This window comes from Ctenopharyngodon idella, chromosome 10, assembly GCF_019924925.1.
Source record: "Ctenopharyngodon idella isolate HZGC_01 chromosome 10, HZGC01, whole genome shotgun sequence".
Taxonomy (NCBI): Eukaryota; Metazoa; Chordata; class Actinopteri; order Cypriniformes; family Xenocyprididae; genus Ctenopharyngodon; species Ctenopharyngodon idella.
In genome coordinates, this window is record NC_067229.1 from 406,669 (window position 1) to 423,667 (window position 16,999).

At 39.5% G+C, this 16,999-nt stretch overlaps 3 protein-coding genes across 4 annotated transcripts; 1 reads left to right on the plus strand and 2 right to left on the minus strand.

Annotated features, from left to right (window-relative positions):
- Window positions 1-1,128: 1,128 nt before the first annotated feature.
- ssu72 (SSU72 homolog, RNA polymerase II CTD phosphatase) lies at window positions 1,129-9,239 on the minus strand. The gene is given in 6 exon segments (XM_051910582.1): window positions 1,129-1,908; window positions 3,554-3,672; window positions 3,751-3,832; window positions 3,834-3,891; window positions 7,148-7,291; window positions 9,013-9,239. Coding segments are annotated over 6 exon segments (585 nt in total). The 5' UTR covers window positions 9,093-9,239; the 3' UTR covers window positions 1,129-1,806.
- On the minus strand, window positions 1,129-13,482 carry fndc10 (fibronectin type III domain containing 10). 2 transcript variants are annotated; one of them, XM_051910581.1, is made up of 6 exons: window positions 13,344-13,482; window positions 9,013-12,670; window positions 7,148-7,291; window positions 3,751-3,891; window positions 3,554-3,672; window positions 1,129-1,908 (listed from the first exon to the last, which is right to left on the minus strand). In XM_051910581.1, exon 2 carries the CDS (start codon window positions 12,574-12,576, stop codon window positions 11,809-11,811), a length of 768 nt encoding a protein of 255 aa, XP_051766541.1. In that variant the 5' UTR covers window positions 12,577-12,670; window positions 13,344-13,482; the 3' UTR covers window positions 1,129-1,908; window positions 3,554-3,672; window positions 3,751-3,891; window positions 7,148-7,291; window positions 9,013-11,808. The 2 variants fall into 2 exon arrangements, with proteins under 2 accessions (XP_051766541.1, XP_051766540.1); XM_051910580.1 differs by lacking the exon at window positions 13,344-13,482 and adding an exon at window positions 12,859-13,290.
- Window positions 13,483-13,891: 409 nt separating this feature from the next.
- LOC127521372 (olfactory receptor class A-like protein 4) lies at window positions 13,892-16,687 on the plus strand. The gene is made up of 2 exons (XM_051910597.1): window positions 13,892-14,543; window positions 15,523-16,687. Exons 1-2 carry the CDS (start codon window positions 14,457-14,459, stop codon window positions 16,468-16,470), a joined length of 1,035 nt encoding a protein of 344 aa, XP_051766557.1. The 5' UTR covers window positions 13,892-14,456; the 3' UTR covers window positions 16,471-16,687.
- The last annotated feature ends 312 nt before the right edge of the window (window positions 16,688-16,999 follow it).

Genomic DNA, 16,999 nt, shown 5'->3' on the forward strand with positions numbered 1-16,999 from the left:
AACAATATTTCAAGTGTAATTTATGAGATTTGTTGCATTTTGAATCCAATCTTTCTTTGTAAAAGTCATAAAGTTTATCAAACTGATGTCAAAGTGAAGGATTCATTAGTTTGAATAAACATTGAACCAAACACTTTAATAACATCTTAGTTGATCATTCAATATACTTTATTTTTGACAAAACATCCCATGTTTCGGTCGTGACTGCACATTTTCGGTAGTGACAGTAATGTGTTGGTAGTGACCACATCACATGACAGGATTTTAACTCACATACTAAAACATATTAAAATCATTAGTATTTTAATAATTATTATTTCCCCAAATAAATGATTTTGTGTTCCCTTTTGTCACTACCAAAACAATGTTCTCCATACCGAAACAGTCACGACCGAAACATGTGGTGAAGTTTCGGTAGTGACAATTTTAGACTCTTTTGAGCCGCTCAAAGATGCTAATCAGCACATGATTAGCTAGCACAGTTCTGAACAGTTGTACACATATAAACACTAAATTTAATGGAATAACACCCAAAAAGTTTGCTTAATTGCAGAAAAAGGTGTTTGTTAGTGACGTTCCTTAAAGTTCCACACAGATTTTCAGACTTCTGAACACATTTAACTCAGAATGATGGACCTATCTACTGTGAAAGAGACTATGGCTGTGTTCGAAACCGCAATTTCGAACACAGCATATGAGAGGGAGGGACACAGTAATATTTCCTGATCAGAAATGTAGAAGTGTGTTAAAATCAGTCTCAGACAATGAAAAACACACACTGTTTCGGTAGTGACACGTTTATTTTACATAAAGTTTCATGATTTAAAAATAAAATATAAAATAAACATTTTTTTAAACATTTTTTAAGAACAGCAATGGAAAAAATTTAGGGCTCAGGGTTCGGGACAGACACCTCCTATTTGAAAATACCCAATAAATGATGATTTTATATATATTAATCTTACTGATATTTTAAATATTATTGTGGATTTAGTAGATAATAGAAGGATCTTAGTAAACATCTAAAATTACTTAAATGCTTTTTAAATGTGTTTTTTGGTTGTGGGACAGCAGATTGCACCAATTCTGAGGAATGGTCCATATATAATAAAAAACAAACACGTTCACTGAGATTCATCGACGCTTTATTCATTCATTCATTCATTTATAGCGCAATATTTACAAGAATAATTTCAGGCACTCTGGGCTGCTTCAGGTACAATTACAGAATCGTCCTTTCATTTGCAAAATTAAAGGGAAAACAAAAAAAACCAAAAAAAATATGATCAATAGGTATCAAATCCCATGTTTAAATAACGATGAAAGAAATTCATGAGAAACTCAAAAGATAACACATCCCATCTGCCCATCTGAGTTATTAAACATTACATCCTCTAAATAAAACATCTTTTTAAACGTGATCAGATACAGTCGGGCTGCAACAGACCCTTTAAATGCAAGAAAACCCTTATTATTATTATTAACTCTGAGGGTTTTGTCACTAATGGGTTTGTTGGCAGCGCTGCAGGTCAAGAACTGAACGCTCATGTCTAGATCCTTCTCTCTGTTCAGTTCAGCATTCAGTGTCAAAACATCTCACGACCTTGTGTCGAGTCTGCGCAGAGCGGCTGGCGCTGCTGAGGTTTGTGTTGACAGTAAACAGAATGAGAGAGAGAGTCACGTGACCGCCGGCGCCAGAGTTACAGTCCTGACCGAGCTCTGTGCGCGTCACGTCACGTGAGAGTTTCTGCATGTAAATGAGGGCGCTGCCATGGCCACCAGCCTGACGACGGCGTTCAGCGCGGGTCAGTAGAAGCAGACGGTGTGAAGGAACGGTCTGTGGCTTTTGTCCTCAAACTCCTGCAGAAGTTCATCGATCTCGTTCTCCATGTCGTCAGTGTGTTGAATCTGAGAGAGACGGACAGATCAAAACACAATTACACACAAAACGCCACGAAAAATGGAAAAAAAAATATTACATGAAAGTTCACACAACGAGCCAAATTATTGTATTCTTGACAAATATTCTACCCTGCACGGATTGTGAAAATTTGCGTAAGAACATTTCGACAAGCAAACATGAAACCCGAGCAGAACGAATTCCACGTAAATTGTTGTTAAAACCATTTTAACTGAATGCGATCATTTACACAACAAGGCTGTTATGGAACGCGAGCAGAACGAACGCGTACGTTGTTTGTAAACCTTTTTGTAAGTCAGCACACATTCACGAAACACGAGCAGAAAGAATGTGTAAATCGTTCGAAACCGTTCTGACGTAAATTTTCGTATTCACGAACATCATCATAGCGACCAAAACGTCTCAGCGGGAAAAACACTGCGCCTCAAATCACTCTCAAGCGCCACCAGCTGGACGTTTTCAGAAGAGCACCAGCTGGCTAAAAACGCTTTCGATAATTAAATATATTTATAGTTAGGCATATGGCTTATTAATAACTTCTGCATTTATGCAATATACTGGAGCCAAACCTGAGACGGGAGTGCGGAAGATTCCACAGCGTTCCTGGGCACGTCATTTACGTAGTTTTAATTCATATGCAGGGATTATGCTAATTATGAATGAGCGTCCCATTTATGAATGATTGGAATTCATTAACATTCACATTTAGCTATCAAATCTGATGTTTACGAAGCGTTTGTGAATCAGCGAAGGTCCGTTTTGTGCGCAAACTACTCCGAATTTACTCATATTTATGAAAGTTTCATGAATGAGGCCCTTAATGTGAATATTTACGTAAGAAAGTTACACAAATGTTCTTGAAACTTGTATTCTTCTTAAAGTTATTCTTACAGAAATGTTGTGCTAAACTTGCGTACGAATGGCTTGATGAACGTACAGGAAATGTGTAAACTGATAAAACCATCTTGCGTAAATTTAATTAACATCAGCAGTTTTATCGACAATTTACACATTTCATACTGTAATATACTATTAGTTTTTAATATTTTGGATCAGTTTTTATTTAATATTTTGTTTTAATGTGTTTTATTAGTTGCTTTTGTTTTTTTCAGTTTTACATTAAGTTAAAATAAATGAAAATGAGAAGTTGCCTTGGCAACTAGCTGAAATAAAATGTTTCTTTATTTCAGTTAGTTTATTTCAACTAACAAAAACGCTTTTTTTTTTTAAAGTTTACTTAACTATAACAAACCCAGATTTCATGAACAATCATCAAACCATTCTTACGTAAATTTAACGACGTGTGTAAGAATGGTTTTATGAAAGTACATGAAATTGTAAATTGTGAAAAAATAAAGGTTTTGTGAACTGAACGCAACAATTTTACATCCATGAAAATTGAGAATTTTCAGATGAGAAGGATTTGTGAACGAAGCTCACGTGTTTAAAGGCCGTTCACACCTAGAACAACAACTACATTAACATCCACACCAGCGGACGGTATCGTTCAGTTTCGACGTCTGCTGCATGAAATGCTCTTTAAAAGCAGGATGGATTCTGATTGGCTGTCAATGTTTATAGCTGTGGACTCTTATCGTTAGTCAGGTGTGAACGGGCCTGAGCTCTACTCACACACTGGCACAGTTCACAGATGAGGAAGGCTCCCAGCGTGGCCTCCTCGTGGTTGTCCTGAATGTCCACGTTGATGACGTGCACCGGCTGAAAGGTCTCCTGCTCGCGCGAGTTCAGGTCTGAAAGAGACGCACGGGGTTATTTAGGAGCTCGTGATGCTGACGTAACTTAACAGATGTGTTCAGACGTCTCCTCACCCTCCAGCACCTGGTCGTACACGCGCTCCTCGCAGGTGATGACCAGGTCAAACTGGTCTTTGCAGCTCTGGAAGCGTTCAGGGTCGTGTCTTAATGCGCTTGTTGCGGTCTAACATGTGTAAGATGCCATTCTGTGTGTATCTGAGGAGGATCAGCGGTCAAGGAAGACAACAGACAGACAGAGCATCACATTCTCACATCAAACTAACTGCCATGTTTACCAAGGGTTAAAACAGTGCAAACTCATACACTAGCGCCATCTGCTGGTCAACCTGTGGAAATCACTTCTGCATGTCAGTGTCCAGACACATTAACATATTAGTCTGAACTATGCCACTGTTAGGATGAATCCATTTAATTTCATTGGTGAATAAAACAATGTGCGAGACAAAATGTAAATAAGCATTCATGAGGCGATCACAAACAGAAATTATGTCAGGGAAAACCAAATAAACCTGCCGTCGTTCGTGTTAACAAAATGAGGCTGGTAAAGATTAAATTATGATGTATTTTAAACAGCAAAAGCTTAGATTTGAAAAAGAGTTTCAATTTTCCACTGAAAATCCAGTTTCTGGAACATTCATTTTTATGCAAGTATGGTTTATTAAAACAAAAAAAATTAAAAGGCAAGATTTTTCACTCATTTTATCATTCATCAGGTGAAAAGTCTAAACAAAAGAGTTGTTTATGTCTAGTTAAAAATATCAACAAATCCTTAAACGTACTCTTGAAGCAGCACTGCGTAAGATATTAAGACTTGTTTTCTTGAACACTAGTGTATTTTGGCAGACTTTTTCCACTTCGTTTCTAATGTGTTTAAAAAAGACAAAATGGACCTGTACAAAAGAAGAAAAATGTTTTGCTTCCTTAAATAAAATCTCCAGTTATAGATGTTTTAACTGTAAAATAAAACAAAAATACTAGGATAACAGAACCGCTGATGTCTGGAGCACTAACACTAGTAATAAAGATAATAAACGAGGACCAGTACTAGTGATGCCCGACTCGACACTTAAAAATAACTTTAAATAAAATAAGTGTCCTAAACAATTATTTTGCATCTGATCGCCCGAAGAACTGTGACCAAATCCTACATCATCTACAGGTGACGGGTTTGCCATCAAACGCCCAAATATACTTTATAAAACAGCAAAAGAACAAATAAGATAGTGAGTTTGTAGTTGTCGGATGCGTACGGCCCAATCTGCTCTAACAGACCATGGTTCGCTCTTTCTTCACATGACTCCTGTGCTTCAGTTTGAATTGTTCTGGCTAAACGAGTTGACTAGAGATCATCAAACGGCTTACATTCACACGCCGGTCTGATTCATCATGTGTGACGCGAGCGGAATAAATCTGTGTGATCCGCTTTCACATGAAGCCAATGAATCAGAGTTCTGGAAAAGACAACAGCCGCTCTATTTTCATCGAAACATAGCCAAAAAACTGAGTAGATTGAACCGAACAGAGAAAAATTACTGGCCATGATACTGTATTACACATTTGCCTCTTTGACAATGAATTTGATCGTATTCTTTCCTTCGTTTTCGCAATAAAGGTCATTGGGTGGATTTAAAGGGATAGTTCATCAAAAATGAAACAACGTTTACTTGCTCACCCTCATGTTGTTCCAAACCTGTATGAGTCTCTTTCTTCTGTTGAACATAAAAGAAGATAACTTTGAAAAATGTTGGTAACCAAACAGTTGATGGCAATAATTTTGACTATTATGGAAGTCAATGGGTGCCGTCACATGTCTGGTTACCAACATTCTCTAAAATATCTTTTGTGTTCAACAATGACAGAATTTTCATTTTTGGATGAACTACCCCTTTAAGGGAAAACGGTCATTCGGCCTTCATTTACTCACGTTGTTTCAAATCTCTGTGACTGAACTACTTCTGTGGAACACAAAAGGAGATATTTTGAAGAATGTTGGGAACCAAATTTTTGACCCCATTGATGTTCTTCAATACACCTTCGTTATTAATGTTCCACAGAAGGAAGTAAGACATAGCTTTGGAACGACATGAGGGCGAGAGAATGATAATTTTTGGATGAACTGTACCTTTAAATGTCCCTTCAAACGGTAGATGGCACTAGCAGCACTAAGGTCATGGGTTCGATTCCCAGGGAAAGCAAGAACTGATCAAACACAGTGAATGTCGCTTTGCACCTGCCGAATGTGTAAATGTAATGTGAGGATTATTCCACGTGGGAAAGGAGCTCATTAAAAGACAAAAGCCATGCATTATGTTGCAGTTCCTAAGATAAAGGGCTGTTCACAACAAGAACGATAATTATAACTATATTAGCGTTCACAACAGCAGACAATATCGTTTTAAACATTGTAGTTGTGAAGTGCACTCTAACCTTTTACATTTAGAACGATTTTTAAACCTATATCCATATCGCCCTTGGTGTAAACAGGCCTTGAGTCACTTTAAAGGGTTAGTTCACGCCAAAATGTAATTTCTGTGAATAATTTCTCACCCTCATGTCGTTTCACACCCGTAAGACCTTCGCTCATCTTCAGAACACAAATTAAGATATTTTTGATGAAATCCGAGAGGTGTATGACTCGTCCATAGACAGCAATATAATCAACACTTTCAAGGTCCAGGAAGGTACTAAAGACATCGTTAAAACAGTCATGTGACTGCAGTGGTTCAACCTTAATGTTATGAAGAGACGAGAATACTTTGTGCGCAAAAACAAAACAAAAATAACAACTTTATTCAACAATCTCTTCTCTTCCCTGTCATTATCCTTATTGCAGTAACAGTGAAGCTTCCGTGTTTACGTCAGAATGCCGGCTCAGTATTGGCCGAAGCTGATCACGTGATCAGCACGATGTATGCGTGATGCTGATGCAGGAGTCGGCCAATAATGAGTCGGCGTTCTGACGTAGAACCTGGAAGCGCTGGACGTAAACAACGTATGAAAATGACACAGAAGAGAAAAGATTGTTGAATAAAGTTGTTATTTTTGTTTTGTTTTTGCGCACAAAAAGTATTCTCGTCTCTTCATAACATTAAGGTTGAACCACTGCAGTCACATGACTGTTTTAACGATGTCTTTAGTACCTTTCTGGACCTTGAAAGTGTTGATTATATTGCTGTCTATGGATGAGTCATAAACCTCTCGGATTTCATCAAAAATATCTTAATTTGTGTTCTGAAGATGAACGAAGGTCTTACGGGTGTGGAACGACATGAGGGAGAGTAATTAATGACAGAAATTACATTTTGGCGTGAACTAACCCTTTAAGCTTCGTCAGTGTTCATGTTTCCTGTCAAATAATCAATATATTAATCAATCAAGGGTTTCGTCTCTTTTTTGGGGGTCCTTCTGTGCAGATCTGTCAGATGTATTTCTGTGTATGCGCTAGGGATACAGTTCCTTGTCTTTACGGACCAAGTCGTTGTACATCTGCTCATAAGTGGTTTTGAAGTCGTAAATGTTGGGTTTGTCCGGAGCAGGTCCTGGGAGTTTCACATGGGTTCCCGTGCCAAAGGATCGCACATCAAACCCTCGCTTGCTGGAGAAATAACAAGAGAGACGGTGAGAAATCACAACAGATCAGAACAGCAAACACATGTGGACAGAACAGACGTGAAAAAAAATCCTGTTCAACCTGTGTCGACTTACCTGAGATCAATTACCTCATCTAGATAAACCTGGGGACAGTTGCGTAAACTAGCCTAGATTGTGTCTTAAAGGGTTAGTTCACTTCTGAATTCACATTTCCTGATAATTTACTCACCCCCATGTCATCCAAGATGTTCATGTCTTTCTTTCTTCAGTGGAAAAGAAATGAAGGTTTTTGAGGAAAACATTCCAGGATTTTTCTCCATATAGTGGACTTCACTGGGGTTCAACGGGTTGAAGGTCCAAATGTCAGTTTCAGTGCAGCTTCAAAGAGCTCTACATGATCCCAGACGAGGAATAAGAGTCTTATCTAGAGAAACCATCGGACATTTTCTAAAAAAAAATAAAATAAAATAAATAAACTATATACTTTTTAAGCACAAATGCTCGTCTTGCACTGCTCTGTGATGCTCCACGCATTACGTAATCATGTTGGAAAGGTCACGCGTGACGTAGGCAGAAGTACCGATCCAGTGTTTACAAAGCGAACGGCCTTTACAAAAAAAAAAAAGGTAAAACAATTTTGAAGTTGGAGGAGAAAATGAGATGGAGTTTTTCACCCTACCGCGGTACTTCTGCGTGACCTTTCCAACATGATTACGTAATGCGTGGAGCATCACAGAGCAGTGCAAGACGAGCATTTGTGGTTAAAAAGTATATAATTTTTATTTTTTTTATAAAATGGCCGATGGTTTCTCTAGATGAGACTCTTATTCCTCGTCTGGGATCATGTAGAGCTCTTTGAAGCTGCACTGAAACTGACATTTGGACCTTCAACCCGTTGAACCCCAGTGAAGTCCACTATATGGAGAAAAATCCTGGAATGTTTTCCTCAAAAACCTTCATTTCTTTTCCACTGAAGAAAGAAAGACATAAACATCTTGGATGACATGGAGGAGAGTAAATTATCATGAAATGTGAATTCAGAAGTGAACTAACCCTTTAAGAACTAATAGTTAGACAAAAGACTAATCTTTTCTAATCTACCTTATTATAACTGACTTTAAAACGTTATGACGAGTCTTGAAGAAAAAAGTTATAATGACTAGCTTTTTAAAACGAGTCTAAGCAGTTTATGCAACCAGCCACTGAAAATAAACACTAGACTCACCTGAGATTTTCATACTAATTTTATCTATAGCTAACAAAATGGTACCATGTACTGGTATTCTCTCAAGTACCATAAATATGTAATGGATCAGTACCACGGTATTACCATCTGATGGCATCACTGTACCATAGTACTGCGTTTTTGTAAGGGAACCATCATTACCCCAGTATTAATAAATAAAAGTCTTTTTATAATTTCGTTGGTCCGACTAGTTTGTTCCAGAACTTTCTCGTTTTGTCTTTTTTCGATTTCACGTTTTTAGAAGATCCTCATCTGCTTCCGTGTTTCTCGACGCGTTTCTTTTCTGTAAACTAGCGTAAATATAAAATATGTTTATGTAACGATTCTCGTGATTCCCCCTCGGTTCGTTTCTCGCGATATGACGACCGCGATCCGCTTTTGGACCATCCGAAAATACAGAACGACGAAATGATAAAGAAACCGGCAGAACGTTGGGCTCAAGTTCGGCTGGGTTCGGCTCGTTTTTTTCTCGTCGTTACCTCAGGATGTTGTGCGCTTCCATGCTGCGGTTCTGGTTGCTGGAGCACACGACCGCGACACGCAGCGGATGGGCCGGCATCGCTAGCTAAAGCCCGGTGAGAGTGGAGCGAGTTTGAGGGGAACGATTCGGCACGAGAGCTCGGTTCTACAGCTCCTCACGGATCCGCTGAGGGGAAGAAAATGGCGGATGAGCTGCGCAGCTGTCAGTGAGGCGTCACAATAGGGGGAGGAGGGGTGGGCGGAGCCTCACAAAAGCGAATCAAAATGACGTATTATATGGTACGAAAAGGTTCCTGTGATGTCTTTATCATACTTCATTTTGCTATTGGATGGCAGTGTGATTTGTGTATATAAAAAGCAAAAAAAGCAATAAAACTTAATTAAATTCACCCCTCGTTTATTGACACAAAAGGTTTGTATTACAGAGAAAAAGCACAGTATTCAAACGACTGTTCAGCCAGTCAGCGGGTCCTTAGTTTGGTGAATATTACTAACTCATATTAATAACTTTGTGTAAAGATAAGGCATACTGTAAATTATTGGATTTGACACACAGAACATTAGAGTACAAAACTACAGCATCCTTCTAATAAAAGGAAAGCAGCTTTTCTTAATACTAGTCAGATCACTTAAAAATCTTCATTATTACCTTACATGAAGTCATCATATGCAGTTACAGATCCAATGACTTGCATTTCTAAAACAAATATTTATAGCTATCAGTCTAAACATCAGTGAGTGCACAGTATTTGGTAAACGGGATTATTAAACGAGACTATAGATGAAAATGCACATAAACACAGGAAAAAAGCTTGTCGGGATATAGTGTATGGCTATGTTCGGAATAGCATACTGCAATATTATTTCTACTATTGCTGCAGTATACCGTGTCCCACAATGCACTGTGTTTGACTTGACCTCCATTTTGAGTGTGATGAAAGTAATCTCATTTCATTCTCAACTCATTATTTGAACTGGTAACACTTTAAACTCCACTAAAAATTTATTCTCTAAGAACCGTCCAGCTAACAGGCAACGTTCCCACAACGTTTTCTGAAGGTTATGTACATGTTAGGTAAAATGTTCTTGGTTTTCTTTCAACATCATGAGCATGCTGAGAGAAAACATCCTTAGAACAATGTTCTTGGAACGACGTTGATTTTACTTGAACGTTCTCATGAGATAACAATGTTGACTTTTTAGGTCCTAGTTGTGATATAAAATGTCAACACTGTTACTTTGTATGTTATAATGCCATAACTTTTAAATCTCACAATTTTGACATTTTGTCAGTTTCGCTTTTTATGCCACAATTTGACTTTTAAATTTCATCATTTTGATTTTTTTGTCACAATTTCAACTTTTCATCTCATCATTTAGACTTAGTATGTCCTGATTTTAATTTATGCTCATAATTTTGACTTTTATCTCATAATTATGACTTAGTATGTCCTAATTTTGACTTTCTGTGTTATAATTCATAATTTTTACATTTTGTCAATATCTCTGTCAAAATACTTTTGACTTTTATCTCATGATTTTGATATTTTATGTCCTAGTTATATCAAAATGATGACTTTGCATTTCTTAATTATCACTTATATTGCTATAATGCCGTAATTTTGACTTTTTAATCTCAGTTTTGATTTTTTTATCACAATTTCAACTTTTCATCTCATAATTAAAACTGTCCTAATTTTGACTTTTTGTCATAATTTCAAACTTTTATGCCATAATTTTGACTTTTATTTCATAATTATGACTTAGTATGTCCTAATTTTGACTTTTTGTCATAATTATCACTTAGTATGTTATAATTCATAATTTTGACTTTTTTTATGTCCTAGTTATAATACCAAAATGATGACTTTGCATGTCCTAATTATCACTTATATTGCTATGATGCCATAATTTTGACTTTTTATTCTCATAATTCTGATTTAGTGTCATAATTTTTACATTTTGTCATAATTTCAACTTTTTATGTCATAATTTTGACTTTTTGTGTCCTAGTTACGATATAAACTGTTAAAAATGTTACTTTGTATGTACTAATTATCACTTATATTGCCATAATTTAGATTTTTTTTTTTTTTGGTCTCAATTTTGATTTTTATCTCATAATTGACTTAGTATGTCCTAATTTTGACTTTTTGTCATAATTATCACTTAGTATGTTATAATTCATAATTTTGACATTGTCAATTTCGTTTTTATGCCATAATTTTAACTTTTATCTAATTTTGACTTTTTATGTCCTAATTATAATATCAAAATATTTGATATGCGTTCTCATGATGCTGAGAGAAAACGTCCTCAGAAGATCGTATTTGTACGTGATGAATGTTATCATAATGTTGACAGAAAATGTCCGTAGAACAACATTCCTTATGATGTCATTGATATTTGCTGAATGTTGACGTTAAAGTTCGTGGAATTTTGCGAATAAACAAACGTTCAAACAATGGTACGTTGTGAGTAAAAATAAGGTTATTATACTCGCGTAACCTTTTAAATAACATTCAAATTACGCCACATTAGAAACGTTGCAAATCAGTGTTCCCACAACGTTTTTAGAACATAGTGGACGCCACTCACATGCAACATGATGATATTGTGTACTATTGAAGAATTATCGTACACAATATTCAGTAAAGTATCCCATTCCGAACACAGCCTGTGTGTAAGTCGTGTTACTCTCAGGAGCAGCGCAACATTTCTGTACGAATTCTGCACTTCGCTTCTGATCCTGAGTTGTACGGTGTGTGTTTGCGTGATGATAGCGATGTTTCTTTTCACAGGTGTGTGTGTAGGTGTGATCTGTGCGAGTGCTGCGCCGTCAGCGTCGGGTTCATGATGTTTTCGGTGATGTACGCCACCAGCAGACAAATGATGACCAGCATCACGCAGATGGCTCCGCCCACTGTTGTCATGGCGATAACGATGTCCTGCATCCCGCTGGGCTGGAGGCTGAACTCCACGCAGGCTTCGGCCTGGTCGAGGGCGTAGGGCCGCACGCAGAGGCGGTACGGCACGTTGGCGTGCAGCTCGTTGAGTAAATAATCCCTGCAGCTGCTGCCTAAATGCACAACGGCGCATTCGAACTGCGTGTAGCTGCCGTTCCACCAGCAGCTGAGCCTGAAGCCGCCCGCCTGCCCCGGTGCGAGGCTCTTTGGTGGGGCGTGAGCCGTCCACTGAATAAACACGCTTCCGTTGGACAGGATGTTGGCAGTGAGCTGTCCGTCAGGTGAGCTCACCTGTCGACAGGACGCACCGGCGCACCTGAAGTCCGGTAGGGTGTACCGGAAGCACAGACGCCCGGGGTCACCTGCGTCAAGAGTGCGGTAGGCGCACAGCGGTCCGACTTCACCCAGAACACGCCACCGTCTGACAGTAGTGCTGTTGTCCTGTAGCTTTGGTATCCGCTCAGAGTCGAATTTATTGGTATTATTACTGTATTGCGCATCACGGACGCTGCTGGTCCGGTTCGGTAAAGCACTGCTGAGAAGCAGCAGAACAGCGAAGCAGCAGCGGAGGACAACAGATCCCTGATGGCCTGCCATGTCTGATTTATCGCTTATATGTTCACAAACGGCGGACAGATGCGGAGAATACTGGAGCGCGTGCGGTCGCCATCACACAGATGCGCGCGACGACCTGCAAAAAAAAAAAAAAACCCAGAATGAACCGAACTCAAAACACCGACTCATGCTGCACACACCGACCTCCAATAAACAATAACGGCTGAATCTCTGAATACAAGACGAACTTAACAACTTCGAATATCATTATTAAGCAGACTGATAAGGATTTGATGGAAATAAAGATGGAAATATAAAGATTACCTCAGAGAAAACCTTCCGCTGCAGCCGCCGAACGAGAGCGCGCATGTGTCTGTGCGCGCGCGCGCGTTTAATCACTAATTATCACACTTCCTCTCGCTTTTCATTCATTCTCTCTATATCTCTGTCACGCACCAGACTTATAATTTTAGAAATATGCTCTGTCATTAATCATTCTAATTAATTAAATTAACCAACGATCGAGTTGAGGAAGATCTATTGGTAACAAATTTGAGTATTTTCGAAAAGAATCTACTACCATGTTGTTGTTTTCCATGTAGGCTTATTTCACGTTTTTGGACACGTACAATGGTCATTCTGTGATATTATTGGAGTAGAAGAAGCAAATACACAACCGTTGGTTTGATTTTGTGTGTTTCTCACGAATTTAATATATTCATTGATTTACTGAAAATACCTGAAAACACATGCGGGCCATCACGTTATAAATTCTTGACTTAAAAATAAAAAAATAAAAATAAACCTACCCTGAAAAACATGAGTAGCTAACACCATAAAGATTCTGTTCTTCTGTGTGAGGAAAGCTTCACGAACACTCAGTTTTGTGTATTTAATTTAGCATTAGTTTATAGTGTTTATTCTTTCCTTCTTCACGGTGTGTTTTCAGTTCGCCTGTTTGAATATGACGCCATCTAGTGTTCATCAGCAGTGATTCACAATGTTGAATCACTTCTCAGAGACCACAGAGATCGATAAATATTAAGAGGAGACTATAATAATTTATCAGCAATGTAAAATAAGGTAGGTGAATAAAAAGGCGGGAACAAACCTGCGTAAGAATGACGTGCGCGCGGCCAGTGAGCGAATGAAATATTCCGCGTCATCATGACAGAATGAGATGATTTGAGTCAGTGATTGTGAAGCTGGTCAAACACAAACACAAACACACACGAGTGTTCATCTGGAGGACTGAGTCAGCGCTTCGCCTAATGATGGGAACATGCAGAATCAGACAGTTTAATCAGACCCCTGAGTATAAGAGCCCATCTCCATCAGCACTTTACACTCGCAGAATTTAATAAGACTCCAGTAAATTAGGATGGGTTTATTTCTGGAAGTAAATATCCGGATTAGACCAGATAGCCTAATTTGGACGAACATTCTGGAAGAACGTTTGTTCAACTTTGAAAGAACATTGCCAGAACGTTCCCTGTTAGCGGCGAAACACCATATTAAATGCTAAAAACAACTATGAAACAGAAATCAATTCATAAAACAAAAACATAAAAAGACAACAAATTAACATATCAAATCATTATTTAAGTCAATAAAAAAGAGTGGTCATTCTATAGCCTCCTCCAGTTTTCACTGGATGTTCAACAATCACATTATCATTAGACTGAGTTTATCGTCACTCAGGCATTTAATAATTGATTAAAGATTAAAATCCCAAAGGCCTCAGAAGCCTGAATAACTGCAAAGTTTAATGGAGCCTGAAAACACGAGGTTGCGCATCTGAGCGTGCGTTCGCGTTTATATACAGAGCTGATGTGAACGCGCGCGACACAACGACCCGCGGCCTCGCGCACGATGGACAGGACGGACGCGGAGACGGACAGACAGACGTGAGAGAGACAGACATGTCTGAGGTGCTGACGGTGGACGCCATCCTCTTCGGCCTGCTGGTCTTCTCTGGCATCATAGGGAACATTCTGGTCATCTATGTGGTGAGAGAGAGAGGAATCAAACCATCAGATCAATCAGAAACTCAAGATAAACTTGTTTATTAACACTAATGATTAGTGTGAATCACACAGAAGAGTCTTCAATTTAAGAATCAGAAGGAAAAAATGATGTAGGATATTGATTTTTATATCTCGTATAAAGAACATGAAGCCCATTTTAGGACAAAATAGTGTGTTAAAGTATAGAGAATCTAATGAGAATCACCAAGAAAAAAGTGAGATGAGATGAAAAGTAAAAGTTATTACATAAAAAGCGATATTTATGAGATTAAAAGTCAAAATGAGAAAAAGTCAGAATTATGACATAAATATGAAAAGTCAAAATTATGACAAAAATCAGAATTATCATAGAAGTGGTCTCATTAGATTCAGGGCATCATGCTGAGTCGAATGATATCCAACTTTCCCATTTTGGCCATTTTAGGTGTCGGCCATTTTGAATTTTGTCATAAAATGCGGTATTTTATGAACATTAGCGTAATCGTTACGAAACTCAGTATGTGTCTTCGGCACTATGCCCTGACAGTACTCAAAAAGTTTCGGGGCAGCGCCACCTTGTGGTCAAAAGTTATAATGAAATTTGCAAAAATGCTAATAACTTATAGTAAATTAGCCTATTTTAACTGGTCTTAAGAGATTCCTTGGGTCATGCCGAGAACAGATACCATTGCCAAACTTCCTGTCCGCCATTTCGATTTTCTTTCAAAACCTACTTTTTCTAACTTCTCCGAGACCGTTTGTCCGATTTTTGATATTCTGACTTTACAAAGATATTATTATTATTATTATTACTATAAGAAACGCATGACCTGGGCTGCGTTTCCCAAAAACATCGTAAGCCTAAATTGATCGTAGAGACCGTTGGTGGCAACGCTTCGAGGCTTATGATGCTTCTGGGAAACGCAGCCCTGGACGTGTTGACGTGAGATTCTTAGAGTTTTTCCCGCTCTTTTCTCTTCAGGTGTTTCAGTGCTCTAAGGAAAGCTCCTCTCGTCACTTGCCGCCATCCGACACCATCCTGGTCAACCTGTGCATGGCGAACCTGCTGACGTCGGTCTTCCGGACGGTGCCGATCTTCGTGTCGGATCTGGGTCTGGAGGTGTGGCTGTCGTCCGGCTGGTGCCGCGTCTTCATGCTGCTGTGGGTGTGGTGGCGGGCGGTGGGCTGCTGGGTCACGCTGGCCCTCAGCGGCTTCCACTGCGCCACCCTGCGGCGGCAGCACGTCTCCATGGGTCCGCAGGGTCAGCGGCAGGAGCGTCTGCGCGTCTGGGCGCTCCTGGCCGGCGTGTGGGCCGTCAACCTGCTCTTCTCCCTCCCGGCGCTGGTCTACACCACCCACGTGCGCGGAAACGCCACGGTGGAGCTGATGGTGATCAGCTGCACCACGCGCCCCCTGCTGGGCTGTGTGTGGGAGTTTCCCACCGACCAGCAGGGCTACGCCTTCGCCTCCACGTCGCTGGCGCTCAACGAGGTCATGCCGCTGATCCTGATGGTGGGCACCAACCTGGCGACGCTGCACGCGCTGGCCAAGCACATCCGGGCGGTGGCCGCCGCCGGCTCCGCCGAGCTGCACGTGTCCAGCGAGAGGAAGGCGGGTCACGTGATCATGGCTCTAGTGGCGCTGTTCGTGGGCTGCTGGGTGCTGCAGGTCGCCGCCGTCACCTACTACAACCACAACGGCGGGAAGCACAAGGAGGGACTGCTGACCGTGGCGCACTTCTCGGCCTCGCTCTTCGTGGGCTTCAGTCCGCTGGTGGTGGCGCTCGGACACGGGAAACTGCGGCGGAGGATCGGCGGGATTCTGCAGCGGTGGGCGCGCTGGATCAAACGGCCCGAGGAGAAACGCTCGGACAACAGCAGACAGACGGCGGAGACGGTCGTGAAAACAGCACAGAGCACAAAAAAGTGACCCACGCGAACCGGTAAGAGTGAATTGAGCACACGCCGAACGCTTCAACCGATCTAGGGCTGTTCGTGATGTCTGGACACAGATTCATAGATGCGCTTATATAAGAGAGCAAATATGAGGTGATGAGTATGGAAGCCCACATTAGAAAAAAATCATGCTTCAGTAAATCATAATTCAATTCAAATCATAATTTTATCTCATAATATAAAATATAAAATGGCAAAATTGTTACTTTGTATGTACTAATTATTACTTATGCCATAACTTTTTAATCTCATAATTTTGACAATTTGTCAGTTTCGCTTTTTATGGCATAATTTTGACTTTTTATGTCCTAGTTATAATATCAAAATTATGAATTTGTATGTCCTAATTATCACTTATATTGCCATTATGGCATAATTTTGATTTTTTTTTTGTCACTTTTCATCTCATAATTTAAATTTAGTATGTCCTAATTTCGATTTATGCTCATAATTTTGACTTTTTTTGTCTCATAAATATAACTTAGTATGTCCTAATTTTGACT